This window comes from Periplaneta americana, chromosome 14, assembly GCF_040183065.1.
Source record: "Periplaneta americana isolate PAMFEO1 chromosome 14, P.americana_PAMFEO1_priV1, whole genome shotgun sequence".
Classification (NCBI taxonomy): domain Eukaryota; kingdom Metazoa; phylum Arthropoda; class Insecta; order Blattodea; family Blattidae; genus Periplaneta; species Periplaneta americana.
This window is the reverse complement of record NC_091130.1, coordinates 19,973,860-19,995,337: the sequence shown is the minus strand read 5'-3', so window position 1 is coordinate 19,995,337 and position 21,478 is coordinate 19,973,860. Positions and strand designations below refer to the sequence as shown.

The 21,478-nt window shown below is 35.9% G+C and overlaps 1 protein-coding gene across 5 annotated transcripts in view; it reads left to right on the top strand.

Annotated features, from left to right (window-relative positions):
- LOC138713191 (inositol polyphosphate-4-phosphatase type I A) overlaps positions 1 to 21,478 on the top strand; it is a 112,662-nt gene that overhangs the window by 10,532 nt on the left and 80,652 nt on the right. For 4 of the 5 annotated variants that reach the window (XM_069845084.1, XM_069845083.1, XM_069845087.1 and 1 more), the window contains exon 3: positions 10,184 to 10,255. The exons of the other annotated variant lie outside the window; for it this stretch is intronic. In XM_069845084.1, coding sequence (XP_069701185.1) covers positions 10,184 to 10,255 — 72 coding nt within the window. The remainder of the gene's footprint in view (positions 1 to 10,183; positions 10,256 to 21,478) is intronic. 5 annotated transcript variants of the gene reach the window in all.

Genomic DNA, 21,478 nt, shown 5'->3' with positions numbered 1-21,478 from the left:
GGGGTGATGCTGTGAATGAATGTTGATGTCATAAGATGTCATAAGGTCACACACGTGGTACTCGTATCTCTATTGGCTAAGTCTCACAGCACAAACAATAACACTGATATACACATTTTTATACTACCCTAGTTACAAAATAGATCACGGTTAATCTCCTGGTCTTTTAATTCCTCCATACAGGAAATAACATATGCAGTTGAGCGCATGATTTTTAAACTGACGTTATAACGGTAATATTATCTATCTACTTCGCTCCAATAGATGACGCAATAGTAAGCACATTCCTTTCACAGTTTATCTCCTGGTTGGAGAACAGTAGACCTACTCCCATTTTTTCTCCAATATCTATTGGATACAAAAAATCTGATCAATAGTCGATCTATTACGCCTAAAACCGCACTGATGATCCCCAATAATTTCATCTATGTATGGAGTTAATCTTTTCAAAAGAATGTTGGACAGAATTTTGTATGACGTCAACAAAAGTGATATTTCTCGAAAGTTACCACAATATATAATATAACGGTCTTACTAATAAAAACTCTATATACAGACGTTTAACTGTCTTATACTTATACAATGAGTAGCTCGTTTATAAGTCGTGTGTAAATTCCTTACTAATAATCACTACATACGTCGTGTATAACAGTACATCTGTTACACAGCTACGTCATAGTTTCGTCATTACTTCATTACGAAAGGTAAAAGAATATCTGAGATTCTCTATTGCATCCGGTAGAGCGCTCTAGTGTGACGTGTTAAGAATCGATAGTACAACTGGCTCTGATCGATTACCACACTATATTTTAGTCAAAGAGTACAAGCTACAGCAATATTATTCTACTTATTCTGTGCTCTTTGGTGTGTTCTTCTGTGGTTACAAGGCATCCATTATCATAAAATGACAGTCGATACGAACAGCTGTTAGAGGGGAGGCCATTTTTTCTCTATGTACAACTCTTAAACAAGGGGTTTCGTATATATAACTACTGCAAAGCAATTCCCATTGTATAGTTACAGACTGTTTATACATCCATTGCTTATGCATGATTTATTAGTAACGTTTTCTGTCTCAACGCTGCATAAGTGTCGTATAAAAACTATACACGGTTTATTAGTAAGACCGTAACTATATAATAGAATTAAAAAAGGAAAATGAAAACAAACCAAAATGATTGGTTTTTGCTTTTCTCTCTACACAAACATTTTTCAGTTACAAAACAAATTTAATTTTCATGCAAATGTATGACAGTTTTTGCATTATGTAAAATGACTGGTAAAATATATGTGAAAGAAAACAATGTAAAAATTATTTTAAAATATGTATATGGCATTCATTTGATCCGTCTTCGACCCCAAGAATTTCAGTATTTGATGTGCTCGTATTGTTGAAGAGATGTTTCTTTCTTTTGCAGCTCCGTAATGCTTACATTGACATTATTTTCAGAACTGGCATGACCATGTGCTTGCTGGCCAGACAAAGCATGCCACGTGTTGCTTTGTGTGAAATCTGGGCACTTCCAGTCAGATGTGCTCGGCATGAGGTGACCTAAAAAAAAAAGAGCATGTCTGTGTGATGTTGGGAGTCACATGACATCACCAGCTATTCTGTCTGGGATTTTTGTGGTTTTCCTCAGTGCCTCTGGGTGAATGTCTGGATAGTGTCTTCCCCCATTTCTTCCTAGTTCATACTTCGCAAGCGTTGCTACCTTCCGTCATCATCTCAGAAATTTTACGTTAAAATGTTCGAACTCGAAGAAACTTATCTAATTTCATAGCGGGAGATGGAGGTCATATTGGTGAAGGGGGACCATGGGGCAGTGGTTCTCAATCCACTAAAAATCGTTCATATTGTGTCAGTCTATATTCTAGACTTTGTGAGGCACCCAGATTTTAGAGAAAAAGTTCAGGGAGTAATTTATTAAATGAACTTAAAATCGTTTGAGAACCACTGACAGGTTTTTGACAGGAAGAGGTGGAGGTGTTGAGAATCATCACACAATATGAGGTGAAGGTGATGAATTCCTTCATTTACTGTTTCATACATTCATGACGCACATTAACAGATCCTTGTGTGGCCTTATACTGGACATATGTTATTTATTAACATTTTTCATAACCATATTTTTCTATCATCCATATTTGTGTGGTGATGTAAATTTGTTGCAGTTCAACTTAAAAATGACACCTGTTTCCAGAGATATCCAAAATTCCTTCCATTGGATAATTTACCATTACCGAAAAGAAATTTTGTTTCAGATACAAAATAATCATAGCAGATTGAAATCTCAAAATTAAATAAATATGACAATCCTGTTTAATTTTTTCTGAAAAAGCTATATGGGAATACAGAGTCTGTCTTTCTCAGCTTGAAACTCGATTTATTACATGTGAGCCATTAACTTCATTATACAAATTCAAGGTTATGAAGCATTTTTTTAAATGTTTTAATTATAATTCATAAAAGTTGCATTGTTTAATTTAATTTTAAATTATTTGTACAATTTCGTTCAGTTGGTTAGAGCATCATTCTAATTACAAGCATTGAACTACGAGTAAATTACGAATAAATTTAGTAAATTGACAAGTGATAAGCTGTTATAACCATAAACTGTTAAATATGAGAAATACTGAATTATGTATTTAGAGAAATTAATTTTGACATACTCGGTAAATGTAACCTATGTGTGAAAAATAAATACGAAAGAATTTATTTCTCGGGAAGATGAATTCCTTTCATTATACTAAAATTTGATGAGATTACGAAAATAAAATAAAAGAATCACTCAACAAAAATATTTTTCCTTTGGAAATGCATTCCAAAACATAAAACCAAAATTTTTTGCAGTGGGATTAGTTTTTAATGCCTCCTAACATAATTTGAGAATGAACATTAAGTTGTTCAGATAAGAAAAAAGCAAGTGTCAATATAGAAAGCTTCCTATAGATTTTATTACTACAATAATAATAATTTTTGCTAAATGTTCTAGAAATGACACAATGAGAAGTATATTTCTGGCAAGGTACACTTATTTAAAACAGGTTTAACGAAATTATAATTATTAAAAAGAGCCCTCCCCTCTTTCTTCAAGGTCAGAGGAAATAATTTAGGAAATTTGGAATTCCAGGCTTACCTGCAATGCTAGCCTATTTGAAATACACTCACCTCCCCTAGAGTCCGTCTGCTGGATGTGCCCTATTTCCTAATCTCGCCCTTCATATTTGATATGTTGTGTTTCATCAACTTCCCTAGCTCTGCACAGTGGATTTGTAATGAAATTGGTTTGAATGTTAATTGCGTGTAATTATGTAGTCTCTTTTCACGAATGTTTGATAAAAAAAGTTAACATTTTCAGTATGAATCCACTGACATTTCAAACTGGTGCAATTATTTGTATATTGGTCAAAATGTTTATACATAAGTACACTCTCACTAAAGTCAGAGATCTAATGACATAGATTTGTGGCACGCTAAGGAATACTGTCCCTGAATTTAAGGACTCTAGTTTAAATCACTTACGGCTATTTTTTGCCAAGGTTTCCTATTTTGTAAACAGTTGTTTTTATGGGCATACGATTTGCAGCATTCGCTCTGAAAGAGTTGTCTGAGGTCATTAAAACTTTATAAATAAAAAATCAAATCCTGAATTAATTATTATCAAAGTTACAGTAAATGTATGTAACTTCTTATGCAGTCATAGTAGAAAAACATCAGATATAAGTTACCGACACACTATTCATGGGTATTGTGTTATGCTCCATCAAGTAATAAACTACTATGAGATTTTAAGTTTAAAAAACTGATACTAGAAACATTTTAGCAAATTTTCAGATTTATTACAGAACTTGAGTTTTCTCAACTCATTTTCTTGTTAATCATAGTTAGGGCCTAGAAGTTAATGCTGTATCAACTTACAAAATATGCATGTAAATATGCCATGAAAATGTTAAAATATGTAACATGTATTGTTGAAACATACAATAAAAATTTTTATGCTCGACCATGCCGAAATGTAGTAATTATACACCTGGTAGGAGCCCTTTAATGGACCTCATTAAAGTACACCTATTCATTAAAATTCAGGTGTTCCACCAATCAGAAAATACCATTGTAGCAATATGAAAGTGCAAGTATCGATTATTCTCGGATATGCAATCGAAAGACAACAATAAATCAATAAATCACCTATATTTGAAATAAAGTCAGTTCTGTTACTATAATAATTAGCGTTAATTGTAAATAATATTAAAATAAATTCAATTTGTCATCTAGTTTTTCAATGTCTAATTCAATTTCAAGGTTATATCAAGATTAATGTTTATTTTACTCTCTAGATTATGTCAAGATCAATGTCGACATTTGTTTCTCGGAAAAAATCAATACTTTCGCGTCTGCGCACATCTCACAATTTACGAGGTATTGCTACTCAGTCAGATAAGAATAACATGAATACTTATGAATAATTTCAAGTTAAAAATATGGTCGAGCATAAAAAGTCGTATAAAACTTGACTATAATGGTAATTAGGACGCTTGTATGAAAATTATGAAACTTGCTTGTGCTCTTTTCATAAACATACTCGCGTCTTAATTACTACCATTATAGGCTCGTTGCATAATGTACTATAATAATATGGTCGTATAAAACGTGCCCATGGTCATAGAAAATCTTTAAATGAGAAAACAAAATTAACTGAAACAAGGTTTGCAAACAATGTGAATACAATTCGGCAAAATAAGTATGAACATACCTTATGAATTGCAATGTGCGACGAAAATCATATTCAGATTGCTGATTCTGACATTGCTGTTGTATGCAAGCAAAACTTCGTATTCAGAAGAAGAGCATTTCACATCTGTAGAAGTTGGTTGGCAGTAAACAAAGCTTATTACATTTTCTGGCGTTAATTCTTCTTCTATATTTTCTAACGAACATAATCTGTCTCCACTCAAAACGTCCTGTAATTTTAACTTTTCAATAATACTAGTTGAACCACTTTTCACTGACGATTTCTTCTCTACGTCTTCATAACCTGAAGAAAATGAGTAAACAACACACCGCTTATCCCTAATTTAGTGATACTTGAAACAGTTATTCCAAAATTTGAGGAAATGTATGTTAAGTCTTCCATTATCTTACAGTTAGTGTCTTTCATGGAATTCTTAACTACTCTTACAACTGCACTGCTTTCTGAAGTAAAAGTTTCAACCACTTTTTCAACAATATAAAAATATTTACAGTAGTAATTGATGGCTTCCAGCCATGTGACACAACGAGTTAGTATTGGCTTATGTGGTAGAGGGGTATTTGGTGCTATTTCTTTGACTACCTTGCAACGAGATGGTGATTTTAGGAACCCTTTTTTTCATGTTCGAAATGTATCCACCTTAGGGTACTGAATACATATTTCTTCACAAATCATATGAAGTCCACGTGCCAAACATGTTAAGTGAATAATTTTTGGGTAAAGTCTCGATCCTGCTTTGACCATAGAATGTGTTGCATCTGTAGCAAACAGCAAAATATTCTCGCATTTTACACCATTTGGAAATCAGATATTCATGGAATTTTCATAACATTGGACAATGGTGAAATAATTTGATCTCTCTACTTCTTCAACATTCACTGAACACATCTCCCCAGCTTTCTCTGTCTCCAAAATATCCACTTTCACAATTTAACGGCCACAAGCGTCTGTCGTTCTATCCACAGATGCCGGAAGATTCTTGTCCTTTATTTTATCTCTGATTTCTTAAATGGTGCCTTTGTTAATAACTGTAACATAAGTTTTTTTAAGAGTTGATTCCTTAGTCTATTTTTCTATCGCAGTACATTCTCAAAAACTCCTGTAATTGTGGATTGTTTATTTTCCACAAAGGAATATCTGCTGCAATGAATGCCTGACACAAATCTTTAGAAAATTCCGAAACTTTATTTTCAGAAGTTGCACCAACACTAGACAACAATGGCAAAGGGTGCTCGTGATTGCCAACCCAGTTGTTGTCAATCTCTAAATTAATCATATGAATTCTTATTGAAAATTACTGGACATAATTTTTGTACCAGTATCATCTTTACCAGAATATATGAAGGTCATTTCATAAGTCGTGGCAACTATATTATATCAGCCAATAAAACTGCAGTAATAGAAATTCACTATATGCGATTGAAAGTCACTAGAATGTGCGTCCCGATGCTTGTACAAAATTGGGTCTGGGTACAGGAGGCAATGGGGAAGGGAAATTGAAAGATGTATAAATAGAAATCATTGTTTTATTATGCACACAAGGAAACAAAGTACATTATTCATAGCTACAGTCGCGACGCTGTTATTCCCGGTGTGACTCCTCCTCGTTGCTTACGTCTTAGGAAATCAAGCCTCTATAAAGTCTAAGTAGATAGTATCGTTCGCCATTTTTGTTCTTTCGTTGCCGAGCTACCATATGAGGAATCTATTTTCCACACTGTTAAACATTATCATGTCGTAGCTCCTGTGATAATAAATCAAACGCACTGTAATTCAGCAAATAATTGAGCGGCAAATAACGTCCTCGTGTGCTTTCTGCGAACGCCAACGAAAGAGCCAAAATGGCGGGCGATTATGTTAAGTATTTATCGAGCCTTAAGAAATGAATAACGTCTTCCTCAGCGAATCACAAGACACACACGTTTAAATGTAGCCGACCTGCAACGCGATTGGCTGCCGGAAATTAGAACGACAGGACTATAACACCCTTCAAAATAATCCTCCAAGGCTTCTACACATCTTTGCCAACGATGATGCAGGCATTGTTGAATACCATCGGCTGTGAGTGATTCATCCATGTGTATCACTTTTTGTCGAAACGCTGTTAAGATATCCTTCCTATTTGCACACCACTTCCCATGCAGTGGCTTCTTCAGCCTCATGGACTGAGATCAGGCGAGTAGGGAGGATGTTCCAAGATCTCTCACCTCCACCACTGTGAAAGGTTCCTGACAGGAGCTGCAGTGTGAGCTGTTGCGTCATCATGGAGGATTATGGCCTTGTCCAGCAAGCCAACGGTGCTGTGCATCCACATTTGAAGGCCTCCACTCAATGTGCAACAATTTGATAGGCAACACACTATAATCCAATGCTTCTCATAACTCAGAATGACACTGACGAGTATTTCTGCCACGAAGAACTGCAATTTTTATATATGACTGCTGTTCAACTTTACTGTACATCCATCTTGGTGCACAGCCTCTAGCATACTGACTTTTGTGCGTGCTGTCACCTACCCACCAACACACACAGACGCAATGTGGTGGTGGCATCCCGTACAGTGTGCAACAGGTTTTCAAACGTATATACTGAACTAACCACATTTTCGGTTAATTGAAATATATAACATTAGGTCCACACCTGTGGAGTAACGGCTAGCACGTCTGGCTGCGAAACCAGGTGGCCTGGGTTCGATTCCCGGTCGGGGCAAGTTACCTGGTTGAGGTTTTTTCCGGGGTTTTCCCTCAGCCCAAGATGAGCAAATGCTGGGTAACTTTCGGTGCTGGACCCCGGACTCATTTCACTGGCATTATCACTTTCATCTCATTCAGACACTAAATAACTAAGCTGTTGATAAAATGTCGTAAAATAACCTAGTAAAATAAAAAAAATATAACGTTAGTTGCCATGACGTATGAAATGACCCTTAGACGACACAAGAGATGTTTAAAAAAATTAACGAAAACATACAAAATGAGAGGAAAATATTGTGAAAATATACCCACTAGTTCAGAAACATCGAAAATATGATGATGTGGGGAAAATGTGTAAAAATATATACTAATATGCTACATCAAGTGCGTAACCATTTTGATACAATATCATAATTGAATGGCTGCCTAGAATAACATTGTAAGTCCATTTTTGACCAAACTGAGTTTTTCACTGAAAAATGTTGTATCACACATCTTGCATCATGTGCTGCCATCATCTTGCTGATATTCACACTACTTCCAGAGCTGTAGTATTTTGATTGTGTTGCTGAGCTGAATAACGTTGTAATGCAAATAAAATGGCGGACAGTCATACTTATAGCGTATCACATGGGTAGAGGTTATTGCCAATGCAAGGCCAAGCAAACCATTTGAGGTTGTTCATATGCAACAAGAATACTTTAGGGATATAGGGCTAGTAGAGCAAACAATAAAGAAGGATCCAGACCTAAGATAACAACAGCTGCCTGGTTTCAGTTCAGTTCTGACGAGCCTGTGTCTCTGAAAATTCGGAAATTCCATGATATATTGTTATCATGGGAAGTGTATTCTTTAAAGAAAAGCAAACGTGCAAAAAATAAGACAGTAAGTCTTATTTCACATTATAACTTACCTCGTTTTTATCATGGCTCTATTCTAGGTAAACACAAAAGAGAAAAAAATAATGATCTGATTGCAATGTCAATTTTTCTTCCTCTGGTCATGGTTACTCTGAATTCTATCATGGCCTAATAACAGAACAAGGAAAAACAGGATTCTTGTCTGTGTAATATTGATATTATATGCCTAAACATATAATCTTAAGTTGTGTAATTTGTTTCAAGTTCATATGTTGTAGATTTGTCATTATTATTATTATTATTATTATTATTATTATTATTATTATTATTTAATCGACCTCCAAAAGTCAATATATAATTTGCAGCAAGTAGGAGCCACATACAATATGGAAATTTCAACAGATAAAACAAAAATTATGGCATTCTGTGGGAAATACCCAATACAAAGTAAAAATTTGTCTCGATAATAAAATATTAGAAAGATGTAATAGTTTCCCATATTTAGGTTACAATCTTTCCATTTTTGAAGAATTGGACATATCACAGAAAATTAATAAATACACAAGAACTATGGGCATTATAAATAGTGTGATGAAACCATCTTTGGTTCAGAAACACACCCGCATACGTCTCTACAACACATTGGCACGACCGATGCTCAGCTATGGCAGCGAAGCATGGACACTGAGGAAAGCAGATAAAAGCAGAATAACGGCTTGTGAAATGTGATTCATGCGAAGAACAGTGGGCTATACTAAATGGGATCTGAAAAGAAATTGTGAAATTTTAAAGGAACTAAAAACTCAACCAGTTTTAGATTACATGTTCAATATCAGTCTAATTGGAAACATCATTTGGAAAGAATGAGTAATAGTAGACTCCCAAAGGCAATTTGTGATTATGTACCACATGGCCAAAGATCTGTGGGTCATCCTGCTAAGAGATGGCGTGAAAATTTCATGTGAGACCGTAACAGGCCTTGTGGCCTAACACTTGTCAGGCAGAACAACAACATTATTATTTATTGTACTCAAATGTAACAACCATAAAGAATTTACCAGGAAATATGGACAGTATTTAAGTTTCATTGCTTTACAACATTGTTCTTCTGGACTGACATACAACGTTTTTCTACTGTAAATGTTCGAAAAGTTGTATTATTTGGAAGATGAAGGCAATACATATATACAGATGGTGTGAATACTTACTGAAGTATTAATATAGACCTAACACTGTCATATTTTGTAATATTTAACAATGTTAGTATGGAATAAACATATTTTTCATTTCCTGACAAACTGTAAAAACTGACTTACAACATTATTCTAGGCAGCCATTCAATTCATGCATATATCCCAACGAGCATGAAGATATCTAAGGTATTCCCGTAATATGCCATGAAGGCACTTGGGGGGGCATGGAGATACAGCCCCATGCTTTCCATGACCTCGGCACTAGAATGAGGTGGTGTGGTCAGCACCACGCTCTGACTGCCTTTTACCCCCGGGAAAGACCCGGTACTCAATTTTATAGGAGGCTGAGTGAACCTACTGACTATAAAAACTGTTCCGAAAAAAAGTGGACATGTCACCTTTCTACATTTCTGCAACTCAGTTACATTACTATGAAAGGAAAAGTGATTGAACCATCAGCCATCAATAAAATGTGAGTTCACAATGGTTGGCCCAATATACCCGTAATTGCACCAGGTTATTCTTATCTGGTCTTGGTAGCAATAAATTATGAGTGTTTACTGTTCCCCCAACAGACATCATTTTGAGTAATTCGGTGGAGGCAGACATCTTGACTCACCCGGAAAGAGGATCTTAGTTAATTTAATGCAGAAACATTAGATTCTTGGGTCTTGTAAACTTTCCAGGGAAAGACATCAAAAGAGGGAAAAGATCTAAGAGTCTACGGGAACTGAGCTGCTATAGCGGAACAAGCAAAGGTACTGACACAAATACTCACCATCTGCACTTTGGGGTTTTGCAATCACACTAACAGACGTCAAGGGTGGGTAATACAGCCATAATTGCAATTCTGGGAAATGCTCACTTCGATATAAAAAGTGATGTAGCTGAAGATTTGTTGAGATTTGAGAAATAAATATGTACTGATATTCCGTTTTGAATCTTGGGTACACTACTTTTAACACTTGAATATAATTGATTAACTAGCGGACTTACTCGTGTTAATTATGTAAGTCTGTGCGGCTTACAGCTGTTTCGGTGCTTCATCACACCATCCTCAGAGCCTACTAGATCTCGGCGTCATCTCGAACGTCTCTGCCAGTTGTGTGGGTGCATTTGATTGCTTAGACAACATAGAACAAACATACATACTCAACAATGAACACAACAAATATGCAGACAACATAATATACTGGCACAGATACGTAGACGACATACTCATACTATACAAAGGAAACAAAAGACAAAAACACAAACTACACCAATACATAAACAAAATACACCCAAAACTTCAATACACACTGGAACTTGAAAACAACTCCATAAATTTCCTAGACATCACCATAACAAAAATTGACAACAAACACACCTTCAAAATATACAGAAAACCAACAACCACCACCACCACCACACACATACACAACACATCTAACCACCCCATACAACATAAACATGCTGCATTCAGGACAATGGTACACAGATTACTCAACATACCCATGAGCCAACAGCACTACAATGAAGAAGTGAACACAATCAAATACATAGCACAAGAAAACGGTTACAATCCAAACATAATAGACAACATCATAAGAAAGACAAAACAAAAACTTAACAAACACAAAAACACGCAAAACACAACACAAACACAAGAACACAAGAAATACATCACACTAACATGTGAAAACAAAAGCACACATAAGATCGCATCTTCATTCAGAAAGCAGAAATACAACATAGCATACAGAACAGAAAAAACACTACAAAGACATCTCAACACACAAAAAACACAAACAAATAAATACAACCACACAGGTGTATACAAACTCACATGATGTAATAGTTGCGACAAGTTCTACATTGGACAGACAGGCAGATCATTCCAAACTCGATACAAAGAACACATTAAAGTAATAACCAGAGGACACAATACATCTACGTACGCCAATCACATAACCAACGCTAACCATACATACAATAACATAAATGTGGACATGGAAATCCTACACATACAACCAAAGAACCAAAAACTCAACACACTAGAACAATATGAAATATACAAACGCACTAAAACACACTCTGATCAAATTCTCAACACACAGATCAATTTCAGAACACACACTATTTGACTCCACTTTTCAACACTTTTCAACAATCAAACGCACCCACATAACAGGCAGAGAAGTTCGAGATGACGCCGAGATCTAGTAGGCTCTGAGAATGGTGTGATGAAGCACCAAAACAGCTGTAAGCCGCACAGACTTACATAATTAACACGAGTAAGTCCGCTAGTTAATCAATTACTTACTGATATTCATCTAATAGTGTACAGTAAAATGTGAGGTATATATTTAAAGATTACTAAAAAGTTTCTGAACTGTTCCTACAAGTGAATTTAACTGTGATTGTTTTCTACATTGAGCTGGGAATTGTCAAAATTATGATTAGGCCTAAAGAAGGAGAGAAGTGAAAGATAAGTAGCTCAATGTCAAATGCATTATGTTGGCATTATTGCTGCTAAATCTCAAAATGTAAAAGTAACACTGCCTGGCTGGGCGGTTGTGTTGTATTTAAGTATTTGAGAGATTTGTAGATAAAATAAACTTATAGTAGAGATATGTATATTCGTAATTACTAGAAGGAATTTTTAGTAGAAACCTTGAAATTGAATTTCTAAGTATATACATTTAATATGGCTGTATTACTTTCTCTGTACGGGGAAGGAAGTGTGTTGGTAGAAGAATAACTTCGTGTTATTTTTATATTGAATGGTTTTTAAGTAGAATTGTTAGCATACACTATTTAACCTAAATTTCTCAATCCGCACTGAAAATCTAGAGATTTAACTCATTAATTTGTTTATTGGATGAGTTATTTAAAATGCAAGTCATATACCGGTAACTCGTTTTAGTTTCCTTCATAAGTACAACAAAAATTATTTCTTTATTTGAAACTACGCAGGTATTAATATTGTATAAACAGAGATTATCATTCAACTTGAAATAATGCAGAGAATTCTAATACCAACACTCCTGTAGTATGTCCCCTAAGTGCTAAACAACTTTTATATGTATCAGGGTAGATAATATAATATTTTGGGTTATAAATGTTTTTGATAATCTGGAGTGTCGTGTATATATGTGTAGCATGGTTGTATTGTATGTAACTTGCATGGTTATTGTTGCAACTAATGTAATTCCTTGTTGCTTGTTTTGTCACTGATATTTCTTATCTTATTAATATAATTCCTTACTTCACATCACTCGTACAGTATTGCACTCACTTGTTAACCACTCAGTATGGTGAAGGTTTCCACATGTACGTATATGATCACGCACGGAGGCATATATAGAGAAATGTATGGATTGGTCTTTGGAAAATTTATATTAAATGTCGCTATTCATATTTTTTGTTTATTGTCACGAGAGAAATAAGATATTTTACATTCCTTGATAATATAAAATGTAGAGGTCACTTTTGTCAGAAATATTTAATATTAATAATTTCATTTGAAAATGTTACTACTCATGATTGTATTGTTTTTATTGGTAATAAAGCAATAGAACAAGATTATTGCATATTTTGACAAATAGAATTGTCATCAATCGGGAATTGAACCAAGATTTTCCATATGAATGCCATACTTTTACTATTCAGTCTTTTAGTGTAAGATCGAAGTTCACGTTTCAATTAGTATGACAATTCTTTTACTTGAAATAGTGCAATGAATTACTTACTGTACAGTACTCCACATAGTGTCTTACACATTAGAACATAAACAGATTTATTTAAATTCGTATGAAACAACTGAAAACTTTCGGACTATTTAATTCTATGTAAAGAGAATTTCCAGAATAACACATACCGGTACCACGGAAAGGACACTCTGTACAAAGATAAGTAAGTTATACAATTTACTGTTACTTGTTCCGTATTAACAGTGGTATTTATTTCAGGATATTTATTACTAAGGAAGTATTGTTGCTGTTACGATTTGTTATAAACATTTCTTTCCAGCTGTCCTTTTTTTAAACAGCATCTTATTCATACCACAGAAATATTTAGTTCAGCAAGGTTGTAGGTTGGTCATACTGCTGAAAACTACAGAAACTTATTTCTTATACAACTGAATAAAGACTGATACTGCTATCTGAATAATTTCTGTTAAGAAGATATTTTAGGGACAAGTTATCAAGATTTAGATACATTGTTCAGATAAACAAGAAACTCTGAAAACCACAGGTAATCTAGAATATCATTGTGCACTGTACACTTTTTCGCCTTGTTTATGTCAAGAAACTAGAAGCTTCCTAAGTAAAGGATAGTGAAGGAAGTGTAATGTAGATGAGATACGTATTAAGTGATAAGTCAAATGAATTAAATATAAACATTTAAAATTCTTCAGCACCTCCCCCTTAGAAACAGTTGAACATACAAATACTGAGATTTCATAAAAGTTGAATTTAACTCTTAGGCCTATACCTAGGTGATTCCACAAAACGAAATGAAAGCGAATACATTGCAACTGTTGAATGTTTATAACCCAGCATACATAAGTTATTTCTTCGAGTTATTGCAACTTCTGTTTTTTTGTGGTATTACTTGGTTTGATTTTATTTTATTAATCATCACCCAGGATGGATTTCAGGCTTAGTGGGCGCTGATGCACCAAGGTACTATTTTTCGAGGCTGGGTGGCACCAGTGCATTTTTCTGATTTTCATATTATCACCAAATTTTTCATTTATAAAAAGTTACCGTCAAAAAAGAGCCGCTTACACAACTCTAGAGCGTCAAAAACGCGCCGCAAACACAAGCCTAGAGGGTCAAAAACGCGCTGCTAAGCCAACAGTGGAGCGTCAAAAACGCGCCGTAAGCCAACCATAGAGCGTCAAGAACGTGGCGCTAAACCAAAAATAAAGCGTCATAAACGCGACGCTGTCAACCCTAGAGCGTCAAAAACGCGCCGATAAGCCAACACTAGAGCATCAAAAACGCGCCGCTAACCTAACCGTAGAGTCAAAAACGCGCCGCTTACACAACTTTACAGCGTCAAAAACGCGCTGCTAAACCTACACTAGAGCGTCAAAAACGCGGCAATAACCCAACCCTACAGCGTCAAAAACGCGCCGCTTACACAACCCTGGACCGTCAAAAAGGTGTCGCTAACCCAACCCTAGAGCGTCAAGAACGCGCCGGTAACCTAACCGTAGAGAGTCAAAAACGCGCCGCTAAGCCAAAACTGGAGTGTCCAAAACGCACCGCTAAGCCAATCATAGAACGTCAAAAACGTGCCACTAAACGAACCTAGAGCGTCATAAACGCGACGGTAAGTCAACCCTAGAGCGTCAAGAACGCGCCGATAAGCCAGCACTATAGCGTCAAAAACGCGCCGTTAACCTAACGGTAGAACATAAAAACGAGCCGCTTACACAACTTTAGAGCGTCAAAAACGCGACGCTAAACACTAGAGCGTCAAAAGCGCGCCAATAACCCAACCTCACAGCGTCAAAAACGCGCCTCTTACACAATGCTTGGGCATCAAAAACGTTCTCCTAACCCAAACCTAGAGCGTCTAAAATCGCCGCTTACACAACTTTAGAGCGTAAAAACGCGCCGCTAACCCAACCCTACAGCGTCAAAAACGAGCCGCTAACCCAACCCTACAGCGTCAAAAACGCTCCGCTTACACAACCCTGGAGCGTCAAAAACGCGCAGCTTGCACAATTATAGGGCGTGAAGAACGTGCCATTAAGCCAAAAGTAGAGTGTCCAAAATGCGCCACTTACACAACTCTAGAGCGTCAAAAACGCGTCACTAACACGCGTATAGCGTTAAAAACGTGCCTCTAACTCGACACTAGAGCGTCAAAAACACGCCGCTAAGCCAACCGTAGAGCGTCAAGAACGTCCGCTAAACCGAACCTAGAGCGTCATTAACGCGACGCTAAGTCAAGCATAGAGCGTCAAAAACGCGCCGATAAGCCAACACTAGAGCGTCAAAAACGCGCCGCTACCCTAACCGTCGAGCGTCAAAAACGAGCCGCTAACACAAATTTAGAGTGTCAAAAACGCGCCGCTAAACCAACACTAGAGCGTCAAAAACGCGCCAATAACCCACCCCCACAGCGTCAAAAACGCGCCGCTTTCACGGCCCTGGAGCATCAAAAACGTGCCGCTAAAACAACCCTAGAACGTCAAAAAGGCGCCGCTTACACAACTTTAAAGGTAAAAAACGCGCCGCTAATCCGACACTGGAATTTGACAAAAACGTGCCGCTAAGCCAACCATAGAGCGTCAAGAACGCGCTGCTTAACCAAGCCTAGAGCGTCATAAAAGCGACGCTAAATTAACTCTAGAGCGTCAAAAACGCGCTGATAAGCCAACACTAGAGCGTCAAAAACGCGCCGCTTACACAACTCTAGAGCGTCAGAAGCGCGCCGTTAAGCCAACACTAGAGCGTCAAAAATGCGACAATAACCCAATTCTAGAGCGTCAAAAACGCGCCGCTAACCTAATCCTATAGCGTAAAATACGCGCCGCTTGCACAACCTTGGTGAGTTATAAACGCGCTGCTAAGCCAACCCTAGAGGATCAAGAACACGCTTACACAACTCTAGAGCGTGGAAAACGCGCCGCTAACAGATGCATATAGCGTCAAAAACGCGCTTCTAACTCAACACGAGCGTCAAAAACGCTCCAATAACCCAACTCTAGAGCGTAAAGAACGCGCTGCTTACACAACTCTAGAGCTTCAAAAACGCGCCGCTAACAGAAGCCTAGAGCGTCAAAAACACGCCGCTAACCCAAGACTAGAGCGTCAAAAACGCGCTAAGCCAACCCTACACCATTAAAAACGCGCCGTTTACACAACCCTCGGTTGGTTGGACTTTTCCCTGAAGTTTTCCCACACTGTAAGGCGAATGTCAGATAATTCATGGTGTATCCGTGCCTCATCTCACCAAATACTATCTCGTTATCACCAATTCCATCAATGCTAAATAACCAAATAGTTGATACAGCATCATGAAATAACCAACTTAAAAAAAAAGGTGAGTCCATAGGTATGTTGTCTCAGTATATACAGGGCTTTCATTTCAAAACTTCCCAGTCTAAATAACTAATTATTTACATTGAATTAAATTTAAACAAAAAACACGCCAATTTAGATACTGAGGGGAAAGTCTGAAACCAGGCTTAATTGCATTTTAGATTTCACCCCCACTTTGAAATTTCAAATGACACCCCTATATTTTTACACTTAAATATGAAAGCGTATTCAATTGTTTATACACCTCATTCATTTGTTTTCGCATCCTTTGTTTTCTGTCGTCACCTGGGAACCTGGATTGTTGTTATTGTTGATTAGAGCTGAAGAGAATAAAGCTACGAAAACTTATTGAGCATTTCATGTAATAGTTGTGTTTGTGTATTAAATTATTTTAAAATGGTCTATACACTTCAAGAGAGAACATAAATTATCCTTATTGAATAAATTACACAAAATAAGCTGTGTTTTCATCCTACAATCAGCTGATAACAAAAACAAAGGTTGCTAGGCGACGATAGAAAACAAAAGATGCCAAAACGAATGAGGTGTATAGACAATTGAATGCTCTTTCATATTTAAGTAGTCGACCTGGTTGGCGAGTTGGCATAGCGCTGCCTTCTATGCCCGAGGTTGCGGGTTCGATCCCGGGCTAGGTCGATGGCATTCAAGTGTGCTTAAATGCGACAGGCTCATGTCAGTAGATTTACTGGTATGTAAAAGAACTCCTGCGGGACAAAATTCCGGCACATCCGGTGATGCTGATATAACCTCTGCAGTTGCGAGCGTCGTTAAATAAAACATAACATTTAACATATTTAAGTATAAAAATATAGGGGTGTCATTTGATATTTCAAAATGGGGGTGGGGATGAAATCTAAAATGCAATTAAGCCTGGTTTCAGACTTCCCCTCAATATCTAAATTGACGTGTTTTTTTTAATTCAATTTAAATAATTAGTTATTTAGACTGGGAAGTTTTGAAATGAAAGCCCTGTATGTGTGTTGGCTTATCCCAACCTAACTTCATTCAAACTTAACAAACGAATAAATGAAGTGAAAGGTTTGGTTTGTAAATTGAAGGAGGAGGTGCTTGAATACTAAGATGTAGGTATATTTATGATTGTGTGTTAACATTTTGACACTGATCATTATTCAATACTTTGTGGATAGTACCAAATTGTTATGAATGTATTACAAGAAATTGAAACATTAGACGGTTTGAAGTAAGCATTAAATAGAAGTATTTATTATTTTTTTTAATTTTAATCTACCGAAGTACATATAATATTTCCATGCATATATTCTGCATCATCATACAATGAAAGAGTAATGGAACGGAGAAAAATTCTCTCCGGCACCAGGATTTGAACCCGGGTTTTCAGCTCTACGTGCTGATGCTTTATCCACTAAGCCACACCGGATACCCATCCCAGTGTCAGACAGAATCGTCTCAGTTTAAGTTCCAACTCTTGGGTTCCCTCTAGTGGCCGCCCTCTGCACTCTTTCCAGTCTATGGGTATCCGGTGTGGCTTAGTGGATAAAGCATCAGCACATAGAGCTGAAAACCCAGGTTCAAATCCCGGTGCCAGAGAGAATTTTTCTTCGTTCCATTACTCTTTCATCATATGATGACGCAGAATATCTGCATGGAAATATCATACGTACTTCGGTACATTAAAATAATATATATGATATGCGTCGGTGCTTAGTCCATCGGATCCCAGCCAACTACTCACTCATAATGAGTGCACCTCAGCACATGTGGGACTTCAGTCCTACGTTCATAGACATCTATGACGTAGTGCAGAGGGCGGCCACTAGAGGGAACCCAAGAGTTGGAACTTAAACTGAGACGATTCTGTCCGACACCGGGATGGGTATCCGGTGTGGCTTAGTGGATAAAGCATCAGCACGTAGAGCTGAAAACCCAGGTTTAAATCCTGGCGCCAGAGAGAATTTTTCTCTGTTCCATTACTCTTTCATCATTAAATAGAAGATTACGCATTTAGTTACAAAGTTGCTGATTCACTCACCCATTCACTCACTTTCATTATTTGTGTGACACAGGCGCCATCATGCTGGAGACACTGCTTCTTGCCTTTAGTTTCAATAGCAGCCATTAAAATGCAGAACTAAGCTTCATGCAAAATATGATCACATTACATGCTTTTAGTTTAATTCAAGAGGCTTTCATGGTTAAGAAACTTGGTTTTTATAGCTGCAATAGTTCTTGGGATGAAAATGTGTTGTGTATTAATATATTTTTAAAGTGTGTGTCAATTGTAAATTGTAATATGATGTTTTACGTGAAATGTCTATGTTCGAAGTACAAAAAATAAACAGTGTAACACTTTCCCATGAAAAGTTTACTCGGACGTCATTCTACCATGGAAAAGAAGTGTAAATGATTTTCCACATGGCCCATCTCGCTCCATTCTCTGTTCCATGTGCCTCGAAGTTTTATTACAGTGTTAAATTATATGTGGCATTTTATTACTTTAATTCGAATATAGACGTTCCACACAGTCCTTGAGATTTCCTTAAGTTCCTTGTTACTTTTTGTATATAATTTTAACTAGGCATTTGTATTGTGCCTAGTGGTTCTTATTCAATTCTGTTCCGAATGTAATACTTCTTTCTATGGAATAAGCATAAAATAACATTCTTTTTCATAAATGTTGTATAATTGTTAATAGCATTTGCAAAGTGGAGTAGATTGGAATTGCAATTCTGTTGCCTTGAAATGTACATTAATTCATTTTTGTAATTGTTATATAATGGCGTTAGTTCATGAATAACAGCACTAGTAATGAATAAATTAAAATAAATATGTATATCTTTGTGGAGAGTCGGACATTAAGTACCAGTAACATTACAGTAAACCAGTGTATTAAGATCAGATCTCAAGTAAATTTATATTCCTTAAGAACAAAGTAATTAATTTGATGTGGTATAAGGATGATTTAAAAGTTGCATTAGCCATAAATATTTTTTATGGTATTTTGAATCGTAAATATTGTTTAACAGAGGTGTATCTATGTAAGTAAAGTACGATTTAACGGGCTAGCACCTTTTATTTTACACTTAACAGGCTCCTTATAATATCATCTCGCGATTTCTTTTTATTTTCCTACCATAGTAACCAATTATGACGTTTTTCCTATCATAGTAACTGATTAAGACGTTTCTCAATTGTTGTTATATCTACATAATCTCAATAATTTCTGTTCCAACAACATGCAAAATACAATTTTATTATTAATTTATTTTATTTTATTTATTTTTTTTTAAAATAATTTATTGATCGATCAGCGCATTTAGCGCTATACAGATCATTTCTAAATAATATATAAATACAATACATGACACTGAATTGAGGGCAGCCTAGAATTATTTTCTCTTAAGATATACGATTCAAAATACCATAAAACGTGACCGCTATTAAAACTCAACATGTCACATTGATAACTAAACTCGCTATCGCTCGTTTAGTAAAATTCCATGTTCGCATTTAAGTTCTACATAACGTAAATAACTATAAAGGCCCATTCACAATGAAAATTAAACATAACCGTAACATAAACACAGTAGTTTGCACCCAGGCTACCAAATGGGATCATTCACAATGATTCACATAAGCATTGACATAAACATTGCCATAAGACGTTAACATGAAAGTTTGCAAACTCCAAACTTTCATGCTTATGCTTACGTGATTTGCAAACAGAACACAATCGTGGAGCGCTGAAGTTTACGGCAGAATATGAGGAAATGGCGTCGTTGTTATTATTAGAGGCTTCAATTTTGTGTCTCTTGAAAGAATACAACAGAAGTTTTCTATAACCTCTTATATAAGAGAATTTCATATTATACTTCGAGTGGCACAGAATTCATTCCAATATTTTCCAAATTTTAAATCTCATCTTAATAGATTGTATAATTTTTATTACAAAGTTTACAGAAAAGTACAACAAATTTAGCAAATGTCACAACATAACCTCCAGAATTCTAGTTGTATAATAAGGCAGTATTAATTATATTATGAATGAATAAAACGGATTATTATTTTCGTATGAACATGTTTTTTCCACCTTAACTGACATTGTTGGTACACCATGTAAATAGATTATAAAAACATTGTCTGGTTTCTGTAGAAACCCCATAGAATATTATTATTGCTTATAACATCAATTGCGGTAACATCAACTTTATTATAAGAGCAATGTACTTAATCCCATAGCAACAACACGAAAAAGGCCTCCTGAAACATTGTTTAAAAACCAATGTAACCTTTTATTATGTATCACAAAATATGATCGGCCAAGCAAGTTGGCTCAGATGGTAATGTTTGAGACTTGCATTCGAGAGGTCCCTGGTTCAAACCCCATGGCCGGCCAATATGACTGAGGTTTTTCATTATTTCCGTCAGTTACAAAAGCAAATGGCGGATTGGAAATTTACATACCATGATTCATCACCGCCTCAGTCATCAATATCATAAACATTAATCAAAATCTAAAATCAGTATTATATGAACACAAACCATCTATAACACACGACAATAGAAAGTAGTAAAATGGCCTGCTGATATACCCAAACATCCTACACACGTGACATGACATATAAAGCATGTATAAATAAACGTAAAAAAATACGATCGTGGAAATAATCATTTATACATTATATGATTAAGTGCATATATAACAGAAATTTGGAAAATATCGTAACTTTTTCGTAGTCCTCTTATAATGTATTTACGAAACGTATAGCATAAAATATTATTCTGTTTATTTTTTGAGAATCTGAAAAGTAATTTGTTTACAATGAGAAGTTAAGACAGCACCTTTCTAGTAGAAAATTATGTCCTGCCTAGCTAACTTGACATTTCATAAAGCCTTAAAGAACTCTATACTAGTTTTCAATTTTTGAACCGATG